Raw genomic sequence first — 25,062 nt, 5'->3', positions numbered from 1 at the left:
AACAGTTATTACTATTATTATTAACCACCTGGGAGTTTCACTGATGTCTGGATTTCTGTACCAAAAGCAGTACACTGTTTTTCATGAAAATTTTTTTTTTTTTAAATTTTAGACCTGTGACTTACAGAAATATGTACAAAAAGGGTCTAGTACAGGGGTCAGCAACCTATACTATCAAAAGAGCCATTTTGCCTCCTCTTCCACTAAAGAAAAATAGTCTGGAGCCGCAAAACATTTTTTGCGATTCAATTGTAGGTGGTGTTAGCCATAAGTGTCCCCCACTTGCACCTCTATTTTGGTCACCTGTACCGCCTCCCCCCCGTTCCAGAGAAATTGGGGTTCAGATGCTAGATGCTTCCAGCAATGTGTAACAGGGTAGATTTTTTTGATAGGCTGAGTTTTTATGAATTTTTAGGAGGTGTTAGCCACAGGTGTCTCGTACTTGCACCTCAAATTTTTTTCACCTGTACCCCCTTCCTGTTCCAGATAAATTGGGGTTTAGGTGCTAGAAGCCTTCAGCAATGTGTAACGGTAGATTTTTTTGATGGGCAGAGTTCTTTATGTTCTGATGATAGCCTAACAATTAAATTTTAGGGGGTGTTAGTCACAGGTGTCCCCCACTTGCACCTACATCTTTGATTTTGTACATCTCCCCATTCCAGAGGAATTGGGGTTCAAAGGAGGGGGATGTCATTGTACACACCCATTTGTACACGCCCCGTGGTAGATTATTTTCACTGGTTTTTTTCATTAGAACACCGGATAGGGAATCCCCCTCCTCCGCAGTGTCTTGGGAGGAAGGGGATCCCCCATCAGGGATCTCCCCGCGGCAGCCGAAGGGAGCCACAACATGGAGGCTGAAGAGCCGCATGCGGCTCCGGAGCCGCAGGTTGCAGACCCCTGGTCTAGTAGATATCATGAATATAAAAAAAGTGTGAAATACAGAAACAAAAAAAAAATTAACTTTATTAAAAAAATTAAAAAATACAAAAATCAGCTTAAACAAGAATGCATAAATACATAAAAAATACTGAAAATGCAGTAATTCGGTATACTGTATAGTAATATATTTTTCTAAAACAACTCCCTAGTGTGGTAAATTTTAAAACAGAGTCCAACGTCACATACCTATAGACAAAACCACATAAATATATTTTGTATTATTTTGTATTGGATTGGATACAGGACTTTGTATTGATTCCAATACAAAATGTTTGAATTTCCCGCTACGACCCCCGTCGACGGGAGTATGCACTGACATCATCAGGAATTGTCGAGGGACGCGTACACGAACGCCAGGTGTTCTAATTCTTTCCCTACTTCCATGCAAAAAGTGTTACATTTTTTGCATGGAAATTTATTGTAGATTGTAGGCTATAATTCTTAGGCATGACTCACCAAAATATGTCCAAAATTTAATAAATTTAATAATAAACTTTAAAAAAATTTTTTATAAAACATTATAAAAAAAAAATAGTGTATAATGTAATGTAACTGTACAGTAGCTTATATAATATATATATTATATACAATACAATTATACAATTATTATATATATATATATATATATATATATATATATACACACACACAATTATATATATATTATATAAAGATTTCTTTGTATTGGACTCAATACAGCTTTTTGTATTGAGTTCAATACAAAGCGATTTGAATTTACCGCCCCGTCTCCCGTCCGCACCGACGCTTGTAGCGACGTCACCGGGAAACCCGGGAGATCGTCACTGCACACGCCGGGTGAAGACTGAAGATGTCTCCGGAGGAGCTGCGAGAACAAGGTAAGTATTTTTTTTCAGTTGTAATCCGATTGTCATACAATGTTGTATGACAATCGGATTGCACTGGTATGCGTGTTTCTATTTTTAGCTACACCTGGTTCGGGGTAACCGATAATAGCAAGCTTTCTTACCCCGAACCAAGTTTGGGCTAACCGCCCAGGTGGTTAATAAATAGTATTTATATAGTACCAACAAATTAAGCAGCCCTGTACATTTATTAGAGGTTGCAAATGACAGACAGATAAAGACAGTAACACAGGAGGAGAAAGGACCCTCCCCTGAAGAGCTTACAATCTAGGATGTGGGGGAAGTAATACACAATAGGAGGGGGATATGGACTGGTGGTTGAGTAGTCAGGGTTTTAAGAGACAGAAGAAGATGGGTAGTCAAGTTTGAAAAGATGGGTTTTGAGTGCTTTTTTAAATGAGCAGAAAGAAGGAGCAAACCATATTGGACAGGAAAAACATTCCAGAGAATTGGGGAAGCTCCAGACAAGTCTTAGAGCTGTGCATGTGACAAGCTTGTGAGAGAGGAAGTAATTAGTAGGTCATTGGAGGAGCAAAGAGAGCGTCTAGGGTATTTTTTGTCGGGTCAGAAAGATAAGTGGGACAAGAACTGTGGAGGGAATTGAAGGCAAAGGACAGAGTTTACATTTGATTCTAAGGTGAATAGAAGTCAATGAAGAAAACTACAAAGAGATGCAGCAGAAGAAGAGTGGTGGGAAGGATGGATGAGTCTGGCTGCAGCATACATAATAGATTATAGAGGAGAGAGGTGGGTAACTAGAATACCAAAGAGGAGTAATCCAGGACGAGTGATGATAAGAGCATGTACAAGAAGTTTGGTGGTCTCTGGGGACAGGGTAGGTGACACCAAGACAACGTTCCTGAGGGGGAGGGACAAATAAAAGTGTTGTTAACAGTTAGAAAATATGTCAGGGGGGAATTTGGAATATGGGGGATGATAAGTTTTGTTTTATTCAGGTTGAGTTTCTAAAACCTGCCTGCCACCCATGATGAGAAGGCCAACAAAAGGCATGAAACATTACCCAGGACACATCTGAGGTGGACGGACAAGGGAGAGACATGTCAAGGGTGGACAGACAGATTTGAGTGTCTTTAGCATACCGATGATACTGTAAACCAAAGGAGGATAAGAGATTACTGAGTTAGAGGTGTACAGAGGAAAAAAATCCGGTCCAAAGACTGACCCTTGAGGAATACCAACAGGGAGGAGAGTAGGAGAGAAGGAATTACCATTGAAAGAAACTTGAAAGGAGCGGTCAGATGGGTAGGAAGCAAACTAAGAGAGAGCAGGGTCACTGATACCAATAGAGTTCATGATTTGGATTACAAGGGAGTGATGAACAGTATCAAAAGCAGAAGGAAAGATCTAGGAAAAGAAGGAGGGAAAAGTTGCCTTGGGACTTAGCTATGGTGAGGTTATTGGCACTTTAGTAAGGGCTGTTTCAGTGGAGTGAGTAGCTTGAAAACCAGACTGGAGTGGGTCAAGGAAAGAGTTGGTGTTCAGAAAGTCGGTGAGTCTTTTATAGAGAATGCGCTCAAGAAGTCTGGAAACATATGGAGAAGGGAGATAGGATGGTAGCTAGAAGGTAGGGAGGGATCCACAGAGGGCATAAACAGGATAGGGGGAATAATAGCATGTTGAAAGTGGAGGGGTAGATACCAGTAGAAAGGGAGAGGTTAAATAGTTAGATTAATGCGGGGGCCAGGGTGGATGAATAGGCACGGAGTAGATCAGAGGGAAATGGGTCAAGTGGACAGGTAGTAGATTGAGATGATGAGAGAAGAAAGGAGACTTTATCCTGAGTAACAGGGTTTGGGGAAGTTAGTGATGATTTACAGGTGGAAGGGGTAGATATGGTTCGAGTGGCACAGTAAGTAGAGATGTCATGTCTGATTTTAACAACTTTATCTCTAAAGTAAGTGGTGTTAAGGTTTTCTAGTCTGGATTTATAGCCCATGAAGTCAGCGCTCAGGCTTCCTCCACTTGCGCTCAGCTGCACAAGCCGTCTTTTGTAGATGATGGGTGTGACTGTTGTGCCAGGGTTGGGGGTTAGCAGTAGGTGGCAGTTGCAACTTTGACCAGAACCAAAGAAAGAGTGTGGTTGACCAAGTGTCAGCTTTATCTGGAGATGTTATTTTAGAAAGAAATAAGGATTAGGCACTGAAAGTGTTAAAATCTTGGGACTAATAATACATTTTAAATCCTGTTCTAATAATTACTAATGTGTCACAAGATGTTTTGATATTCATGTTTTAATATTTTATATTTGAGGAAGTTGTCTGCAACTTAGCCGCAAGTTATTGTTGTCTATATGTGGAATATTCCAATCATGCTGCTCACTCTGGTATAATCATATCCTGGTATAATTCTATCCTGCTATGTTTTATGTTCTGCATTTTTGCTTTATTGTTATTGGTTAGGAACATTGTATCATGCAGTCCGCACGCCTTGATTTGTGTATAGAAGTTTACTTTTGTGACAATAAACTTTGAGAGCTTGAAACCATCACCTGTGAGGTGTTTTACTCTCCCAGTGCTGCTGACAGAGCCTAGCGCCATAGAGGGTAGTGGTCACTAACAGGCACATAAGGAAGTTTTTGTAAATAGGTTGTGGTCGAAGTTATGGATATCTCCCTGCTACTGACCAGGTCTGGGATGTTGCAAAGGGGGGCAAGAATTAGATTTAGGATAGGAGGTTGTGATCAGAAAGGGGAAATGGCGAGTTGTCAAGGTGGGCGAGGTTACAGAGTTTGGAAAATACCAGGTTTATGTGTGTCTGGCGATGTGTGTGGGGCCATTTATGTTCTGTGTAAGACCAAAGGTGGAAGTAATTTGAGCAGTTTAGCTGAGGTTGGGGTCATCCACTGCAACATTAATAAGATGATACAATTAATTAATGATACAAATTATATACACCACCAAAGTTACTCCATAATCGTAATAATACAAAATAATTGCACACTTAGTTTCATTTGATTAGTAGTGTCATTAAGCAAAGCTAGACAATGAAGCATAGATAAAACAATGGGAAACTTAACCTATCTTGACTGTGTATCATACACAGACTAAGTAATTATCCATAAAGCAGCTAGTTGTATATAAAACAATACAAAACCAAAAATGAATGAAAGGGTAAGCCACATATATCCACCACAATCAGTCAATGCAGACTGACAGCTTTCCACAGTGAGGTAAAGTACACTCATGATGCTATACTCACTGTCCAAGCATAGCTTAAATACATATAGTAAGCATACAGGGCTATCTTCACATACTCATTGATCACATTTATCTACATAAATGTTAAAAGGTTATAGATTCCATTTAAACATGTCACTTGGCCCTTTGTCATCTTTTATGTGACTGTTATCACAATTTGAGAGCACTTTCATGTAGTGGAATGTCAGTCCTAATGTTATACATTGATAAGTACTTTCGATGTATTAACTATTTTATGCTCATATCATTTCTTCTACATAAAGCAATGACTGCAACTCTTTATGTTTCTCTCCATCCATCAATTTCATTTAGAATTATAGCTCAAATCAATATGGTTCAAGACCAATGTGGCTCTTGTGAACGGTTGACTGCACAGTATGACATGTATTGGCCTACTGCATTTCCTCTCCACTTCAGCAGTTAATTTCATCAATAACTTATCTCATAGCCCGCTTCCCTTTTATTCAGAAGAGACAGATTGTGTTGTGCCAAGTTAGCTCTCAATAGCACTAACTAACACTGGAACCAAAATCATTAATACTCATCAAAACTTCTGCTGAATTAATACAGTCTAGACATGAAAGTCCTACTGGATGCCGACACATGAAATTTGCTGAGAGAATAAATAAAAGTCTGATTTGTTTAATATGTCTGTGTTGCCCTCTTTCTACAATATTTATTATTTTCTTTTAAATTCCTCTAAGTAAAATATTAACATAACATAACAATGATACATAAAATTCTAGCTAAAAATGGTACATTGAATTGAATTTAGAAAAAAAAAAGGATTTTTATTCTTACAAACTCTAGGTACCTGTAAATTGCATTTCTTATAAAGCAGATAAAAATATTTATCAAAATATTTCAGAATGACAACATTTATTGCACACTTTTACACTTTTGAATTAGACAGTGTTGTGCAAAAAACGTTCTAATCTTTAAAGCCCTATTCTGTGCATCAAAATTGCCATTGAAAGACCTTGTCACCAACCCTTAACCAGTGTGCAATGACAGACAATAGACTTCATTTAAAGGAAACGTGCAAAACGTGTATGCAATACATTTAGGTCATATTGTATTTCACTGCCCTGACAAGTCAAAACTGATAAAAAGTGGCACTAAACACGCTATAGTCACCTGTCCCAATTCCATTGCAGGGCTTCACCAATTTCTTCCTTCTTCTCTTCCTGGATACGATGTTTGGTCACCTTGTTTAGCCAGGCGTGGATGACCTAAGTTCTGTGCAGGCGCTTAGGAGTTCATTCTGGTATACTGACAACCAAGGGATATGGACAGGAGTATTGTAAAAGGGACATTGCTTCTCCCTTTCTGCAATAATGACCTGCCTATTGAGTATTTTTAAGTGTGGAACTTTAGTTCCACATGAGGAGATTTTGGTTATTTTGCGCTTCTGAACATCACTGGAATTTTAAGAGGACTAATACATTCTTAAAGTAATTTTATAAATCTTCAAAATCCACTACTTTGAAGGTGTATAAATACCTGCTCTTCTCATACTGCATGTGTGCACACACTACATTTCTCCCACCCCGTAGTAGGCAGCTATTCAAGACACCCAAAGAAAAAAAAACCTTCAGCAACAGGAGCAGCAAAGTGGTAAATAAGGTTGAAGACAAAGATAACTGAAAAGGTAAGTATAGGTGATCTTTTATAGAATGCGCTTAGTGTACAAGTCCAATTTTGGGCACCAGCTCACAAAAAGAATGTGGTGAAACTGAATAAAATGCACAGAGAGAATGAAAAATCTGTGAGATGTGGTAAAGATGAAAAATAGCTGGATGTATTTCTAGAAACACAGAACTGCATAATAAAGGACAGAGCCAAGATACTGTTGATCTTGGGAACACTCAATTATCTTGGAATATCAGGATTTATTTCCCCTGTTGGAGTAAACTGAAGCATGCCTTATGGTTTTTACTGAATTAATGGTACAGGTTTGTTTAGAATATGCAGGTTTTTCAGTATGTTTATTTATCCTGTAGTTGACCTCGATGGACCTAACTATGTAAGAAGTAACCCTGTGGTGATAGGTTGACTTGTTCCCAGCTGCTTCCACCTGCTCAGCTTTTATTTTGAATCTCCAACTAATGGCGGCCTCATTTAACCAACATGAAGAAGGTTTTGGAAGCAAGAGGAGTGAGGACAAGCTTGCTTTTAGAATGCTTCAGGAAAACATTGCATATAATTGAACAGTTGCCTTTGTCTCCAGATCAGATATTTTTTTTCCATAAAAGTTGAAATACAATTAATAATGCTTTTAATTAAATTTTTAGTCTAAGTCCATCCAGTTAGGGGAGTTTACATATCATGCTAGTGGGGTGTTGATGGTGGCACAGACTGCATTTAAATCTGAAGCATATCCTGCTTTCAGATGTACTTGGAGCAGTCTTTCCCATCACTTCTCCTTAGATGTTCTATTTTTGCTTACAGCCATGAAACACACATAGATATGACATGGACTGACCAGTAAACGCAGACCATAAATAATCTGATCGAAACATAATTCACAGACAAGTATTTGGATTTAAGTAGCAAAAGTAGCCAAGTTATTTATTACACTGTAAATTAAAAGAGCAACACAATAAAACTCTGCAATTGCAATGACCTGGATACACTACTCTTTAGTAGTATTAGGAATATGTAATAAATATAAGACCACGTGAGATCATTCACATGATAAAAAAATATTTTTAATACATGCAAGGCAAAAAAGTAAAAAAAAAAAAAAAAAAAGCATCCAAATATGTAAACCTAAATTTAGTAGTAAAAGAATATGCTGCCATTCTGGATCATGGCAACTCAACAAAAGCAGAAGCCCTGACTTAGGGAAAATATTATGTCTACCTTCTCTTTATCTCTGAAGGCTTGTTTCAATAAATTTTTTACACAAGCGAACATTAGCTACAACAAATGCTAGTTAATCCTCGGTAAAACTGAATTATTAAATCTGCCTGCCGATATCCTGTTACTGTCTGCTTATGAATACTTGATTTTATTTTGTATAATTGACAAGAGTTGTCAGGAAACGATAGTTTTCATGGCAATCAAATTAGGATCAGCCGGTATGAGTGTCACATAGAAGGGTGTTGATACATTAATTGATAGGCTTTTGTGAATGAGGGCACGTTTCTGTCATAAATAGTTGGACACAGCTTTGTAGAGGTAGAAGCCCAAGAAGAATCATTGACAGAAAGGCATACAAACCTCCACCAGACAAAGGGAAAATAGACGTTGACTTTGTATATCAAATACCAGCAACTTTATTTTTAAATCATTAAAACAGCAGTGCATGAAAATTTTAAGCAGACAAGGAGATGCACAGGAACAAAGAGTACTATGATTTACCCTGCAGAGACAGTTTCTTTTAGCAAACAAATAACAAAGTTTAGCTTTCAAATGTACTAAAAAGGAACTGTAATATATCCCCCAAACATTCAGGCTATAATGTCATCACTTGCGACAAAAGAGAAAAAACATATTGGCATTTATAAGAGATTGATGAAAATTAGTTCTAAAGCATTCATTTCTCTTAATACCACAGAAAGAACTATGTGCACTCAAGAGATATTTGATCTGAATTAAGAAACTGATGAAGCAATTGATTAATTGGAATTTAAGCCATCAGTCACTGGATCCATCAGCAGATTCATTTACATTCTAAACAATCAGCTGATGAGCCAATCGGATCCTGCGTATTAATACACCTTCAATATGATGCCACCGAACTCATCACAATTCTTTATTGACAAGCACACAGATGCTTTTAATCCAAGCTTGATCACACTGCATATATTTGAGGATTTCTATATTGACGTTTGTGTTTAAGCAATATGCCGTCGTATTAAATACTTTATGGAATATATCAAAATGCAGCAACAGTAATGTTTAATTAAAACAGATACATGTTTCACATACACAAGCTACTTGTTGATTCTAGTTTAAGTAAATATTAGGGGATTGCAAACACATTCTTTTGATTGCAATTTCTGGCAGAAATTTGCAGTAAAGTAGAACACTAGCCAAAAATAGTGTAATGGAAACCTAAGATTATTTGATAAATGTTTTAAATAACTCTTTGCAAACCACACATTTTTTTAAATGATGCATGCATGCATGCTTATTCTTTTTAATATATAATAACTGACAGTAAAAGTAAAGCTCCTGTTGCCTCCTGTCTATGGCTTACTCAGCAGCTATGCTTCAAAGGTACAGCCACATAAAAGCACTAAAATCTACATTTGTAAGCAATCATGGCACATGGACATGTTAACATGAATAAAGTTTGTGATAATAGAAAATGCTCATGTATTATTTAAATTAAACGTAGTCATGATTAAAAAAAGTGTTGCATTTTTCTTTACAAAACTATTTTCCGTTGTATTTATCAGAATTTTAAGAAAAAAAAGAAACATAATAAAAAAGGACATTTAAAATAAACAAATAACACAATTTAGAGTCACTATTTTTACATTTTGCTTGGTGATATTCAAACCTAAAAACAAAGATGTAATATATTGCAATGTAAGGGCAAGTATATATAGAAGTTTTTCAGTATTTGAAATTAAGATACATTTTAGGAACTAACAATGATTGCATGTAAACTGGTAATAGATACAGTAACCAAAAGAGTAAGAATAGTGGTTCACACCTGCGGTGAGATTGCATTGCGTTTACTGCTTCATCACACCAGGACAGATCCATAAAGAAAAGGGGCAGCAGTGAGCAGCACTAGTGCCGTTCACTACCCCCAGCTGTCAAATGTCTAGATCTGGGTTCCATGGAACCTGAATTGCAAGTCTTTAGTTGTTTGGCAGGGTGCCAGACACGGGAAGCCACGCGGGATTGAACAATTCGGAGGCAGGCCTAAACCTGCCCTTAAGGGAAAAAAACTTGAACCAGTGGCAACTTTTATTTTTCAACAGTAGTGCTCAGCAAATATCAAATAAAATGGAATTAATACAAATTATGCTTTCCTGAAACGAAGCAATAGCAATGTACACACTTCTTCTCTATGTAAATAGTGCTATTGGGGGAGAACATTACACTTCTATGTGTGTCAGGTCTTAAACTTGCTACAAGTTTTTAGGTCACTGCAGGAAATGTAGCTATAAATGACGGTTGGTTTTTCTAGCAATAGCAAAAAGAAAAAACTAATCCCAATATTTAAATATCTGTTGAATCAACACAGGATCCAAAATATCTTCTGTAGTAATGAAACTACACACAAAAAAATGAAAGTGGACATGACAGAAAAGATGGACACTAATTATATAGAACTTAACAATACACTGAAATACAAAACAAGAAGGCAGAAGGAACTCTAAGCCTCCAATGCAGTCCATCATTCAGCTCAAACTTTTCACCTATACTTGGAAAAATACACATTAGTATTTCCTAGCACAATTTGAAAATTGCCATTTTCAATTGTTCTCTTGCTGCTCGTCACTATCTCCCAGTAACGTTTAATAACCTATTTGCTCTGTGGCATTATGTAAATTGCATATTTGTTTTCAGCTCTTTGACTGATTTTCAAAGACTTTAACAAAATGATTTACTGTGATAAAGACAAACTTAACGTGAGGGTTTTTTCTACCGAGATGGTGTCTGACTGAGGTTACAGTTTAAAACAATGTCTGGATGACAACAAGGGCAATATTATTCAGCAGCGTAAAATAGGTGTCAAAACATTTCCAGCCTGAGTTAAATCAAATGTTAAAACTGGAATAGGAACCGAGGTAAGGAAACAGATTAAAGTAGTTTGGACAGATTGCTGGCAGTTGCTTATGCCCCGAAGATAAAAGTTTATCTGGCCGTATGTGCTAAACTTCACTCTAGTCATTTGTCATTCTTCACAGGACAACATTGGACTTCTACAGATGCCTACTTTTAAGACAACTTTCTAATTTCTTAGCTTTGTACAATGGGGTAAAAGTCTAACAAATGGTTAGGTTGTGGCTTTTGTCCTATGTTACAATTTCATTTACTAAGAAATGCTGTTTGAAGCTCAAGCTGGTCACTCTGGAGTTTCATTTTTTTTTAACCCCTCTAGTGTTCTAATTCTGTCCGTATTTCCAAAAAGCGTTACATTTTTTTGCATGGAAATTTATTTTACATTGTAGGCTTATAATTCTTAGGAATAATTCACCGAAATATGTCCAATATTTATTTAGATTTAATAAATTTAATAATAATAATAATAATTAATAATAATTTAATAAATAGTAATAATTTACTATTTAAAAAAAATAGTAAAACGTAATATAACTGTACAGTAGCATGTATTAATTATATATATATATATATATATATATATATATATATATATATATATATGTGTGTGTGTATATTGTATCAAGATTTCTTTGTATTGGACTCAATAAAGCTATTTTGTATTGAATCCAATACAAAATTATTTAAATTTTCCACCTCCCGCACCGATGCATGCACCGACGTCACTAGGAAACCCCAGAGAACGTCACTGCAGTGGCCGGAAGAAGATCAAAGAGGGAGGACGCCACCCATTAACCTGCGGGGACCAGCAGGACGCCAGGGGATGCCAACGGCGCAAGTAAGTGTTTTTTTTTTCTTTTTAAGTTTTAAGCAACCCCAAGTGTGACACAGGAATACCACTTTTAGCAAGTAAAATCCACTCTGAGTCACACTCAGGATTACTGCGAGATGGGGTTAATATATTTTCTGTATTCTGCTACTATGTTATCAAATGTATCAAGCTGTCTATTGATTAAGATACTACAACACAAGGATGGTTTTACAACCTTTCATGTATGGTATGCTTTTTTATTAGCCTTATTTTGTTAGTTTATGTGAATATTCATGTGTTTGGAACTATTCTTCTGGGTTCTGTCAGCAAAGCAAAAAAAATGCTGAGGTTTGCTATAGAAGGGGTTGTTACTATCCACAGAAAACAAGTCAGAATGCATGTTACATTTGTTTTATTTTCTATTAAACACCCCCACATTTTTCATCCAATCTATGCCAACAGAGTGAAAAGATGTGAACTGGCACTGTTGTATACAATGGCAAAGTTGTACACATGCGTTAATAAGCATTTCAAGGGTGTAAACAGAACCAAGCAAGCCAACTTGCTTCACTGGTTTTCTGACAGACTTTACTGACTAAATTCCCATTTACTTATTAAAGTACATAAATAAAGCTGTGCTAACCAGGTGTGATTTTTGTTCATAGGGAATTTCAATTTTGCAGCCATTAAATGTTTCTAATCAAAGCAAATGGTTTCTTCTGATAATTGAAATGGCTAACATGACCCTTAAACAAGATTTTTGAATAACTCAAACAGGAAAAGCTAAGAAATAAAACAGAGCTTTTAAATTTTGTACTGATTGATCTCGTACATTTGACATACAGTTAGGTCCATAAATATTTGGACAGAGACAACTTTTTTCTAATTTTGGTTCTGTACATTACCACAATTAATTTTAAATGAAACAACTCAGCTGTAGTTGAACTGCAGACTTTCAGCTTTAATTCAGTGGGTTGAACAAAAACATGAGGAACTAAAGCCTTTTTTTTTACACAATCACTTCATTTCAGGGGCTTAAAAGTAATTGGACTATTCATGGGCTGGTGTGGGCAATTCCTTTGTTATGTCATTATCAATTAAGCAGATAAAATGCCTGGAGTTGATTTGAGGGGGGTGCTTGTATGTGGACATGCAGACAACATGCGGTCAAAGGAGCTCTCCATGCAGGTGAAACAAGCCTGGAGAAAAAGCAAATTTATTGGGAGGCGTTTCATAGTACAGATGGACAATGACCCAAAACATACAGCCAGAGCAACCCAGGAGTTTATTAAAGCAAAGAAGTGGAATATTGTTGAATGGCCAAGTCAGTCACTTGATGTGAACCCAATTAAGCATCCATTTCACTTGTTGAAGACTAAACTTCACACAGAAAGGCCCAGAAACAAACAGCAACTGAAAGCCGCTGCAGTAAAGGCCTGGCAGAGCATTAAAAAGGAGGAAACCCAGCATCTGGGGATGTCCATGAGTTCAAGACCACAGGCTTTCATCGCCAGCAAAGGGTTTTCAACCAAGTATTAGAAATAAACATTTTATTTTCCGCTTTTTAATTTGTCCAATTACTTTTGAGCCCCTGAAATGAAATGATTGTATTACAAAAAAAGCTTTAGTTCCTCACATTTTATGCAATCTTTTTGTTCAACCCATTGAATTAAAGCTTAAAGTCTGCAATTGCACTGAGTTGTTTTATTTAAAATTAATTGTGGTAATGTACAGAACCAAAATTAGAAAAAAAGTTGTCTCTGTCCAAATATTTATGGACCTAACTGTAAATGAAAAAACTGGAATCTTTCAATTCAATTCAGCAAATGCTTGAACATTTTGTTCTATCTAGCCAGACATTCTGCATTTTATTATTTTTACACAGTATTTATATAGCGCTCACATATTACACAGCGCTTTACAAAGTCCATAGTCATATCACTAGCTGTCCTTCAATAGGGCTCATAATCTATGTCCCTACCATAGTTTTATGTCATTAACACTATCGAAGATCAATTTTGGGGGGGGGGGGAAACCAATGGAATGTGGGAGGAAACCTGAGAACCTAGAGGAAACCCACGCAAACTCCGGATCTAGCGCTGCAAAGACCAGAGTGCTGACCTTTGAGAAACAGTGCTACTCATTTTTAGTTCACTCCTTAACAAATCAATTGGTGACACCTTATTTAACGTGGATTTTCTGTTTTTTTTGTTACACTTTTAGTGTGATTTGACCATATAAATCAAAATAGCAAAGGTAAAAAAAATAAAAAGAGACTGGAATGATAAGTCCATATTTGCTCACAATGTATGTGGCCAAAGCGCCCTGTTCAGTGCCAAGTATAACATCACAGTGAAAGAAGACTGAAACAGTAATGAGGTACAGCTACCCATATCAAGGACTAACATCAATGTGAAATGTGCTGAAGAAGATAACTCTAAGTGCTTACGAGAGACTTATAGTCACGGGTAGAGTTTACTGAAGAAGCTATATAGGGGGCAGAATACTACTGTCCCGGTCAGATCAATCTGTTTCTCTTTAAAATATCTGAAAATTTTACAATAGTCAGTGTGGTCAAAGTAGAATGAGTTTTATACCAGATGGCAGATTTAGATGTTTAATTGTCAGGTGGTATAGCAAACTCATAATCTCATGTCTCGTGCCTTATAACATAAAATGATCTTTTTAAAGTGAATGTATGCAGTGAAATCAGTGAAAGAACATCAAGTACAGGCGAGGAGCCTGTACTACTGTGCAAGACTAAAGGTAAAGCAGGAGTTCAGCTTTAGTTCTCTACTTATTCCTTTTTCACATGTTCCCTTTCTCTGCACATGGAGTCCCATACCTAAAATACGGCTGTGTTTACATCTCTAATGTTAATGTGTGTTGTTTGACTGCCCATTCCTATACCCACATTGCAATAAAATGCTCATTACTACACTGCACCATGCACAGTTAGACATAGGGCAATCTGCGCTCAACTGGTCTGAGAGAACAAGAATGAGGAACAGCAAAACAAGTGGTATTAGATCTGGTCTGACACAACCTTTTTTTTTTTCTTCGGTTTTGTGTTAAGACATCTGTGATACTGGGAGTGGCTTGGTTAAACAATGTACTAATTTTCTGGGAGTAGGCATTATTCACATAAAAATGTTCTAAATAAAAGCAGCATATTTCAGTTGTAGCAATAATGTCACATTCAATCCAATCTCAACAAAAATTTTATTCAATTTATTAATTACCACTGCTGATGTTAATGCAGAACTAAAGTTCTACTTTTAAAATGATTGCTCCAGAGAATTGTCAAAAATGTTTCCGCTCCACTTGGCAAGCTTTAATGAATTCCCATGCACCTGTGCAGGAGTTATATCAACCTGACCAGACTAATCAAGATCGCCAAAGATCACAAGAAGGAAGAAATTAAGGAAACGGATAGCAGCATCCTGCAACAGAACGAGGACAGGAGTATTTCCAGGTTGAGATCCACTTTAAAGATCAATATGTGCAATTGCCTGCACAAATAAAAAAAAACAAGTGCTATATTTTATTATATAAACTGGTTTGTTGCCTTGTTTGTTAGCTTTCTTTTTAGGCTATGTTTACAAGGCAATTTTTTGTACCACTTGGAACAGCATATACAGTGCAAAAAAAATATCCTCACAAAGAACAAAATAGAGGAAACAACTCTGCTAAACACCCATAAATGCTTTCTTTAATTTCAATGGCAGAATTTATAAGCAAAGATGTGGGAGAGACCAACAAGCTCAACTGCTAGAGAAGCATGGAGAAAAGTAGTAGGAGACAGATTCAAGACCGGACGCTCTGCCCAAAAAAAGAGCACAAAAGCAACCAGTCTTCATTACAGCAAGCACCTGCACACAAGTAAAGTTTCACACTGGATTATAGCACAAATCTTAAAGAAATACACAGAGATTAAAGTAAGAACACACACGACCCTTGCATTTAGACTACATTTGCAGATCCCAAAGTTCAGCATTAATAAGCAAGAAATAATGTTAATAATGGAAGAAAAATCATTAACGTGTGGTTGAGGTTACATCCAAAGGTCTCAAACCTGTCTAAAAATTGGTATACAATCCTTGAGCCATGCTGTGAGTTTTTCATTTAGCCAAATACGATTAAGCCTGTTATGAAGTATGGAAATGGGCATGATGGATAAAAGCCAGTTAGACACAGTCACCCACTTGGCAGCAGAACAGACGTTAATGCAAAATTTACTTAGGGGTTTTGGGATATTATCAAGAGAATGAATAATTAATGCAACCCATGGTTCTAGTAAAACTTGAATCTTTATTATACAGGATAGGAAAAGAGAATTTATTACTGCAACCCAATGATCAGGTAAAACCTGAAGATATATTGGGCAGCGATGCATATTTTAATTATTTTTTTGCTAAAAGACAACATCACTAGTATATATTATAATACGTCTCTAGTTGAGGTATCTCAAACATAATGGAAAGAAAGTAGGAAAAAAAATCTTCACTAGATTTAATTTACTTCATAAGAACTAGAAAAGTAGCAGCCGATTGTCCAATAAACTGCAATGCAGCAATATGTTAGGTAAAGTAATTTCCTGTTCCATGTAACATATAAATTTACAGATAAAGTTGGGTTTTTGCAGCCTAAAGATTTGTGCAGGGGATAATTATTATTTTTTAATTCCCTAAAAGTTTATACAATTTGGAGCTTATTCACTCTATGTGGACCGAGTAAAGTTGGCCAGTATCATTCCATGAAGGCCCATACCATAGCAAGAAAAAACACATTTTTTTCAAAATGCCAATTTTGTGTTTGCTAAAAACAGGACGTGCTGCATTTACGCAAAGCTCAACAAGATATAACCTGTTAAAAAAACTCAACAACATGCTGCAAAGCACATTAAGAAAACATAAAAGCAATTTGGCTCCTCTTGTGAAAAAAAGGAAAAACAAACAACATACACAGGAATTTAACATGCATCAAAGCACGTTAAAAGCATTTTACTTGGTGTAAATCTAGCATAAAGGGAAATTTGGGAATCAAAATATGACAGCTACCACTGAAGACTTGGGTCACCAATATAAAACAGGTATGCAGCTGGCAATGCCTTAAAAGTCTAAAACCCCAATCAGTAGGCTTTTTCCAGGTCTGTGGGTTAGTGGGTAGAAAGCCATAAAGCATTAAGTTATTCTAGCAGCCTTCATTTTTAAAATACTACCTTTAAAATAGCTTTCTTCACTCTGCAAAATCCTGCAAAGGAAGTTTGTAAGGTCTTGCATAACAGCACTTACAAATGCAGGTGAAGGGAAAGGGACCACAAAAAGGCAACACATTAAAAATTGAGGATGTGAGACTTCCAGGGGGGCAGAGCAAAAGGCGGAGCATGCATTTTAACAGCGCTCCGACATATCCCATCGCTAACTCCCTGCTACGGAACTGGTGCAGTGGATTTTTTTTCTCTCACCCGGTCCCAGCGTTCCTCTTCACATGCAGCATCAGCAGAGTCCTGTGCTGGAGTGCACGATCACCCCAGAGCACGTAGTCAGTGCTCTGTTCAAAAGGTGCGAGTGATTGGCGGACATCTTGGCCGCATGGCCTGAGCACTTTTCATTGTTCTTTCCTGCAGCACTGCCTCATATTGCCAGCCACAGCTTTCATGGGTTAGATTCCCACAATACATACAGCTTCCTCTTTCTCCTTGGCTACACGTTCCCCTTTTTTTTAATTTTGTTGCTGCTATTTGGAGCATGGTGACATGCCTCTGGGACTATCAGTGCGGGGGTGAGTACTGACTGAAAGTGAATTGTCTTACCTGACGCCCTACGCCTCCTCACTACCCCAAACGCTAACTACTTGTATTTGGCTCCTGTCTGCTTCTGGCACCTAAATACTGCTACTGATCCCCATGCTAGCAGCTTCTTCAGTGCTGGATTCTAATACATGTTGCAGTGGCTTAACCCGGTGCTTTGTTACTGTGAAGCTTCAATCTCATTTATAAAGCATCATCTACCTATTGTCTGCTTCCTTACAATGTACATTGACAAGTGGCAGGTCCTGGTGCTTTGTCCAAAGACATTCAGTTTTAGGAGAGGTACAAATACATAACCCATTCTACCCCGGGTACTATGGTTAAACACAATGAGGCTAAAGAAGTAGTACGCTTCCTGACATGCGACACAACCCCTAATTCACCTGCACATTCCCTATCAGGACATGATCCATTTTTGTCATCAATGGACATGTCTAACGCTGAACCTGCATTACAGGTGTCACAACACCCTTTCTCCTCTACAGCTTAAGAGGTCTTTAATCTTTTGTCACCATACTTCGACAAAAAATTTGATTCACTGCAATCCTCAATTGATTCAGCTTTACAACAAAGTTCCAGCAATACAGCAAAACAAAGGGTTAGCGATTTCGAAGACCAACTCCTATCACAACAATCCACCATATCCTTGCAAACAACTCAACTTGCATCGCTTACTGAGAAGTATGAGGACCTGGTGAATCAGAATCGCCGCTCTAACCTCCGTTTTCCTGGGGATACCAGAATCCTTTAAGTACCCAGATCTCTTGAAACTTGTTACAATGGACCTCATGCGTGCACTCTATCTGGACCCACTCTCCTCACACATGATAGAACGCATTCACCACATTGGCCCAGAAAAGCATACGTCTAACACTAGGCCTCATGCCTTGCAAAGTTTTTCTACTTCATGGATAAACAACAAATTCTCTCTGCTTACAAAAAAAGCTGAATACTTACAAGCCAATGGGTACAAAATTTTTATATTCCAAGATTTTTCTGTCACTCAACAACGAAGAGCGTATTCCCCAGCTTGCAAATATTTGATACATCGGAAGATTTGTTTTGCTTTACTATACCCAACGAAGAGGAAAGTCACAATCAATGGAACCACTCTGTTTTTGGAAGATCCAGATTCTGCCTTACCACGCCTTCAGGAACTACTCTCACCACCCACCATGGATGGAGGGACAGAACCATGATTGCTGTGTGCCTCCCCTTTCTAGGGAACCTGGTTTTGTATATTCTCTTTTTATAGCAAAAAAAGGTTTACATTTTTCTATGTTACAGTACAACATATGCACAACATGGCCGTACTGGTTTTGGTATTTGTTATTAATATTTCTCAGGTAGTTTTTCATGTGCAATCAACACATATGTTTAATTGGCGGTGGACAATAGCCATGCTTTGTACCCATCTAAGTGTTCTGATTAGTGATGTCCAGTGGTCACTTTCTGATTGTAAATTTCAATATTGGCTGTACTACTTGACAAATATCTCTGGATGTTATTTCAGACTCCTTAGGTTTAGTGCTTTCCCCCAATCAGGGAAAGTTAGAAAAGTTCTAGGTTCATTTAAAAGTAAAAAAGGGTTTACAGTGCAATACATTTGGTAGATGATTCGTATACGTTTTTATGATTGTTATTTTTTAAAAGTTTGTTCTAATTTCAAACAGGGCTGTTTTCTTACATACTATAAGGCTAAGAAAACTATTTTGCCCTGCTGGTTAGACTTCACCTCTCCAACCTTGGGCCTATTTCTGGTAAAATTCAAGGGCTTGTCAGTATGAAGTAGACAGAAGCTGCCATACACAAAGAATCAAAAGCACAACTTTTTTTTTTTTTTTTTTGAAACTTGGTAAAGTTTTTTTGATACACTTAATACTCCCACAAAAATAAAGTTATACAACTGTTTCTGTCATACTACTTGGTATTTAAACAGAGTACTGGAAAATGACCCTATACATATGGACTAATTTTTATTGTTCAGTCCCTTTTCTTTGAGCACACATATAGCCATGATTTCAATATAGTAGCTAACTATAGCAGTACTGGAGGTTGAAATTACTATTCAACATTGTATTGCACTAGACCTGTGTTTCTCAGAGAGACATCAGAGAAATGAGCTGGGTCATTTGTTTTAAATGTTAATTGATGATACTACCTTAACCCCTAGTTTAATCTAATCAGCCCTAATTACCTTCATTTTCTTTCTCCCCTTAACTATATTTTTCTTTTTCATTTTTCTTTTTGGTTTCCTTATTTCTAGTTTTATAAACATTATTATTCAATTATCTTTTTCTGTACATGGCAACACAGTTTAAAATGAAAGAAAAAGACTAGTTTTATTTGAAAATACCTTTGCAATGTTTGCAATAGAAAAATAATTTTAGTGTAATTTTAAACCAGACAAATAAAAGATAAAACAATTAGCGTTCCTTTAGATAAAAAGTACACATTTTAAACTAATACTAATCAAAGTCAATGTAAAAATTGCTCTGGTTCATAATGGATGTACACGTGTGAGAGCTTAACTAGTTAAAAAAAAAAAAAAAGGCTGACCCCCTTGGCCAGGGACCTCCCCACCCCTACATACACACCTTATACTCAGCCAGAGAATCATGTTACCTCCTCCCCTGTATTTGGGTTTAGCAGTTAAAGTGAACTTAATCTCAACTTTTTTTTACTTTACATTAAAGGGTAGTCATGCCCCTTTAAGTCTTGATTGTCCCAGTGAATAAAACTGAACATAAGCAAAGAGAAATGTCCGAGCTCAAGATGTGCAGAAGGACCAGCCAGAGCCTCCCAGGATACCTATCGTCACGCATCCCGGTAGGCTCTGGCTGCTCCTTCTGGCTGCTCCGATCTCGGGCATGCGCAGAAGGAGCATTTTTTCCACTAAGGGGAAGAAGATGCATGCGTTACCTTTTTTCTCCCGTTACAGTGGGCTATGTCACCCAATCTTGCACCTGTGCAGTGCGAGATAGGGTGATGTAGCTAAAAAACAGGAAGAGAAAACCAAAGATGGTAGAACCCAGCACGGACAAATATTTCAAGTACGGTGCGGGACAGCATTGAGGAAAGGTCCAGCACCACCGAGGGATCTGCGGGATTAAAGTTTAGTGTAATTTTTGTTTAGTTTCACTTTAATCCCAGGCATAGGAACTGTCACATGACCTATACAGTAACATCACTGCTTCCCCATACAACAGACACCAATCATTTTAGTAATGGTGGTGGAGGAGAAAGGAGCAATGGAAAGACAACAATGTCTTTTTAAAAAGCTTGCACCCTGTACAAGCAGCCATAGCAGTGTGACATTACTTTTCATCTATTTACAACAATCAAGACAACAGTCCGTGCATGATAGGCTGCTGTATATTGCTCTTTGCTTGATTAAATAGGCCTATATATTCTATAAAATGTCATGGCAGTTTCAAGATAGTAAACTTTGTCAGTTCCCACTGAATAGTTAATCTGTCAAGATTGCAACAAGCTGAATATGGCTAACAAAACTAATTTTCTGCATTTCATTCAGCCAAGACATTTGACATACCAGTTTTCTCTGAGGTTCTCAGAAAGACCATGTCAGCTGGGATTCGTTGATTCTGTAAATAAACAAATGTACGCATAAAAAAATAATTCCTATCAAGATATGTTCTATAGTATTAGCTACCAAAGGTCACAAACGGGATTGAAATGCAATTAAAATAGGATTTCTCCCAGTACTTTATATTCCGCATTTCCAATTTAGCAATCAATATTGTAAAAAAATTATACAATAACGAAGTAACAGTTAAGCCTTTCAAATTCTTCCCATTGGTGAACCATTTAAATTCACTATGAATCTCAATAAGAAACAGCAATTATTTCAGGATGTTTTACACATCCACCTAAATTGCAAAAATAATATAACACAATGAAAAAAGGACAAAGCAGCCATATGACTTACGAAACAGGCAGTATTAAAAATACCAGTAAAAAATGTCAATACCTCTGACAATCCTTTTCTATTGAAACAGATAATTATGTTAACAGTATTATTTTATTTTATAATTTATTCATTATGTTTGACTTTAAATACACTTCAATAAGAAAAACTTCTAATGCAAAATACTAGGACGTAATATTAAAAAAAACACACATATAACCAATGAAACCAATGAAAGTGTGGAGAAGGGCTACTACTACAGCCACAAAGACCAATAAAGAGAGGCTTGTTATTATACCAGTGTTTTCCCCAGACTCTTTTACCGAAAGCATCACCCGGCACTTTTTAGTAACCACCTAGCTATTTTTGGGCGGAAATGGAAAAGTTGGGTAACAGTACAGGGGTCATCACCTGCCTACAGCTTCTTCACATCCAGCTTAAAAAAAAATCTGGGGTGAATACTGTTATACCCAATGCCACCAGTGATGGGGGTAAAAATTAAGGTAACTGTCACAGAAATCATTTATAATGGAGCGGAAGGGTTTATTGCTGCTATTTTAAGATGAATGCTACTTCCCATAAGCTTCTGGCAGTATGTCTTTTTTTTTTTTTTTTTTGGAAAGTGGGTTTTTCTGTTATATACTTGGTGTTCGCTGGTTTTATTATGATATGCATGGCCATCATCTGATATTTTACAAAATAAAAATTAAACAAAAAAAATGTTGGTTCTTGGACAATGCTGTCCTAAAGCATACATTTAGAATACAAGTGAAAAAAAACATACAAACTGATGCAGAAACCTCCACAAGCTAGAATCTACATTTGCAATTAAAAACAAAAAACATTACAATAATATTATTAGCCAGTATTTGTATAGCGACAATATCTTATGCAGCACTTTACAAAGTCCATGGTTATGTCACTAACTGTCCCTCATACCTACCCTCTAAGTTTAAGTCAGTTATCACATTGACTGCTGAATTTTTAAATTTCACCATATTAGTAATGGTTCCAGAACTTCAATTTAGGCCAAACAGTAACCTGCATTTTTCAATTCCAATACAGGAGAACTTTTTTTTTTCTTCTGTAAAAGAAAATCAGATAACAGAAATATAATAAATTCCAAGAACTCGGAAAGCTGAACTAGCATACAATCTACCCTGGTAGCACTTGATCTTGATTTAAAAAAAAAATATGCAATTTCTCAATATACAACCAAAACTATTTACTTTTAAGTAGGGAATTAGGCAAAAGGGGGCAGCCAAAATAGACAACGCTATGCACAATAAACACAGAGGTATGAAACTTTTTTTTTCTGAGCGGGCTCATCATAATTGAGAAATCTAACCCTTAGATCAGAAGGTATTTAATTATTAACAGTTAAATATTTTTATTGTAACCTAAAATGGAACTGAACTCAAAAAGTGAAGATTTGTTATGGTATAGGATACATCTCAAGGGGGTCTAGTTATGAACTCAGAAATCAGACATTCCCTCAGGGGAATCGTCCTGGTCCATGTGTGTTGAATGGCAGTAATAGATTCTCACCAGGAAATGTCAGATTCCCTGTTTTATAAATAGTCCAAGGTATCAGTTGTGCCTTGGGCTTAGGTTAAAGGGGTAAGTGTTAGATTTAGGATTTAGATATAGGGAGGGTACAGTGTAAAGTTCAGCTTAAAATGATGGCACTCTTTATGTTATTCTATTCAACGCATTTGAAGGCAAGCTAATGATAGCCCTTTATTGCTCCGTCACTCATGTTACAATTTAGTAGCAATCCCTTATTAAAAGCCATAAAAAATGAATGGCTGTTGTTCACCACAAACTATCTTGTATGGTATGGAACAAGCAGGCATATTTTAGGTGTATATGTGCAGTGTGTGTATTTAGCCTTGTTTTGTCTCATTAAAAACATTACAATTACAAAAAAATGCAGAATCTGCACGTCTTAACTTCCACTGCTACTGTTATACCCAAGTCTCAAGTTATCAGTTAAGCTCAGTCCACCTCTGTGGATGAATAAGGTGTTCTGTATTATAAAGCTGCATACAGACTTCCAATAATTATTGTTGGAAACGAACGACAAAGGACTGATTGGCGGCAAATCGTTCACAAAAGAGGTGACCAACGACGCCGAGGAACGAGGATTGCCGTTGGAAATAAACGACCGCCATGGCAGATCTGACTGGCCGACGATCGTTTGCTATCTATCATGTGTACGGTCGTTAAGTGATTGTGCATGTTTGCCCAATACACTTTCCCCTTTACATGTCACTCCCTGCATCATTCAAAGGATTGTACCCAGCGTGCGTACACTATTTGTGGATTATATATGAACAATCGTATTGTTACAGCATATGCAGAATTGTGCACAATAGGATCATTCAAATATAATCGTGCATAATTCTTGATCGGTCGTAATCTTTCGTTTTCTAACAATAATTATTGGAAGTATGTACCTAGCTTAAATCTGAAGCAAGAAATCTAGGGTGACATCACATCTCCACAGAAACAGTAAGTTAAGTATTTGAGCTTACCCTAAGACTCAAATGCATGGGGATGATTACCTGTAAATTATGTAAGTTTATATTTATTGTATGTAGTTTTGTTTTGAGTATTTGGAATTGTGAATTAATGAATTGATGTATGTATTATGAAATAATGAAATTTATTATATTAACGTAATTGTAGCATTTATGCCCCTGAGGAAGTGGTTGAAATCCACAAAATGTGTCAAGCAGAACAAAGCAAGAAAACAAATTGAGAGCTGATTACCTTTTTTATTTTCCAAAAATTAAGTTTTTATGAAGTTTATATTTCTTTGTTTATTGGTAATAAAAATGTTATTAAGCTATTTTTTTTAAAAAAATTGAATTGTAATTTGAGTGGCCTAAAAAATCCTGAGGTTTGAAAAAAATAAAATTTACCTTAATTCCTTACCTTAATACCTTAATTAATTCACCTGTTATTGATGGGGATGTTGGGAAAAAATTAATTCTACTAGAAACTATTGAATTGTTCTTCCTATGACTTAAAGTGTTCCTGGTTCTTATGATCACCAGGCAAAATAAGTCAACCACATCTAAGGACTGGTAAGCAGCAAAATAAAACATTACTGTTTCTGGAATTCAAAAAACTTTAAATGGAATGCAGTTGATGTGGTGTTGCTGAATTATCATTGTTAAATACCATATATAAGCAATTTCCTGCTCCCCAAAAACAGAAAAAAACTTTGAAATGCGTTGAAGAAATCAACCCTTCAGTGTGCAGTTATCTGTCACATGAAATAAATAGAAAAGATCAGCACAAAAGATGTTTTAAAAAAAAATCACAGAAAGTGGGAAAACTGACAGACTGTCAACCCCCTAAAACTCACAAAAGGTTTTAAAGGCAAATAATTGGATCTTGCTTTGAAATGAGTTAAAAAAGCCATCTCTGTCTATAGAAATATGGACAGATTTAGCATCCATTTATTTACAAGGGCTGTTCTCTTTACCATATACCGTAACTTACACCCTCAAATCAAGAGTACGGAGGTGCCAGAGTAGAAGGAGATATAACACTTGATATAGTATGTCATATGAAGATAATTGAAGGAAAGTGCCACAGGCAAGTAGACAATACAATCTGCTGGTAAGCTATATGATGACATCATAAGAAAACTACCATAAAACTCTGCTAGAGAGCAGAAGTGTAACAGATGTTCTTGCTGTGTA

The 25,062-nt window shown here is 36.7% G+C and overlaps 1 protein-coding gene across 3 annotated transcripts in view; it reads right to left on the bottom strand.

Moving 5' to 3' along the window:
• The window catches only part of ATP9B (ATPase phospholipid transporting 9B (putative)), a 161,975-nt gene that overhangs the window by 97,715 nt on the left and 39,198 nt on the right, over positions 1 to 25,062 (bottom strand). For all 3 annotated transcript variants that reach the window (XM_072411551.1, XM_072411552.1, XM_072411553.1), the window contains one exon: positions 20,972 to 21,023. In XM_072411551.1, coding sequence (XP_072267652.1) covers positions 20,972 to 21,023 — 52 coding nt within the window. The remainder of the gene's footprint in view (positions 1 to 20,971; positions 21,024 to 25,062) is intronic.

This window comes from Pyxicephalus adspersus, chromosome 5 (assembly GCF_032062135.1).
Source record: "Pyxicephalus adspersus chromosome 5, UCB_Pads_2.0, whole genome shotgun sequence".
Lineage (NCBI taxonomy): Eukaryota > Metazoa > Chordata > Amphibia > Anura > Pyxicephalidae > Pyxicephalus > Pyxicephalus adspersus.
This window is presented reverse-complemented; position numbering and strand designations above follow the sequence as displayed.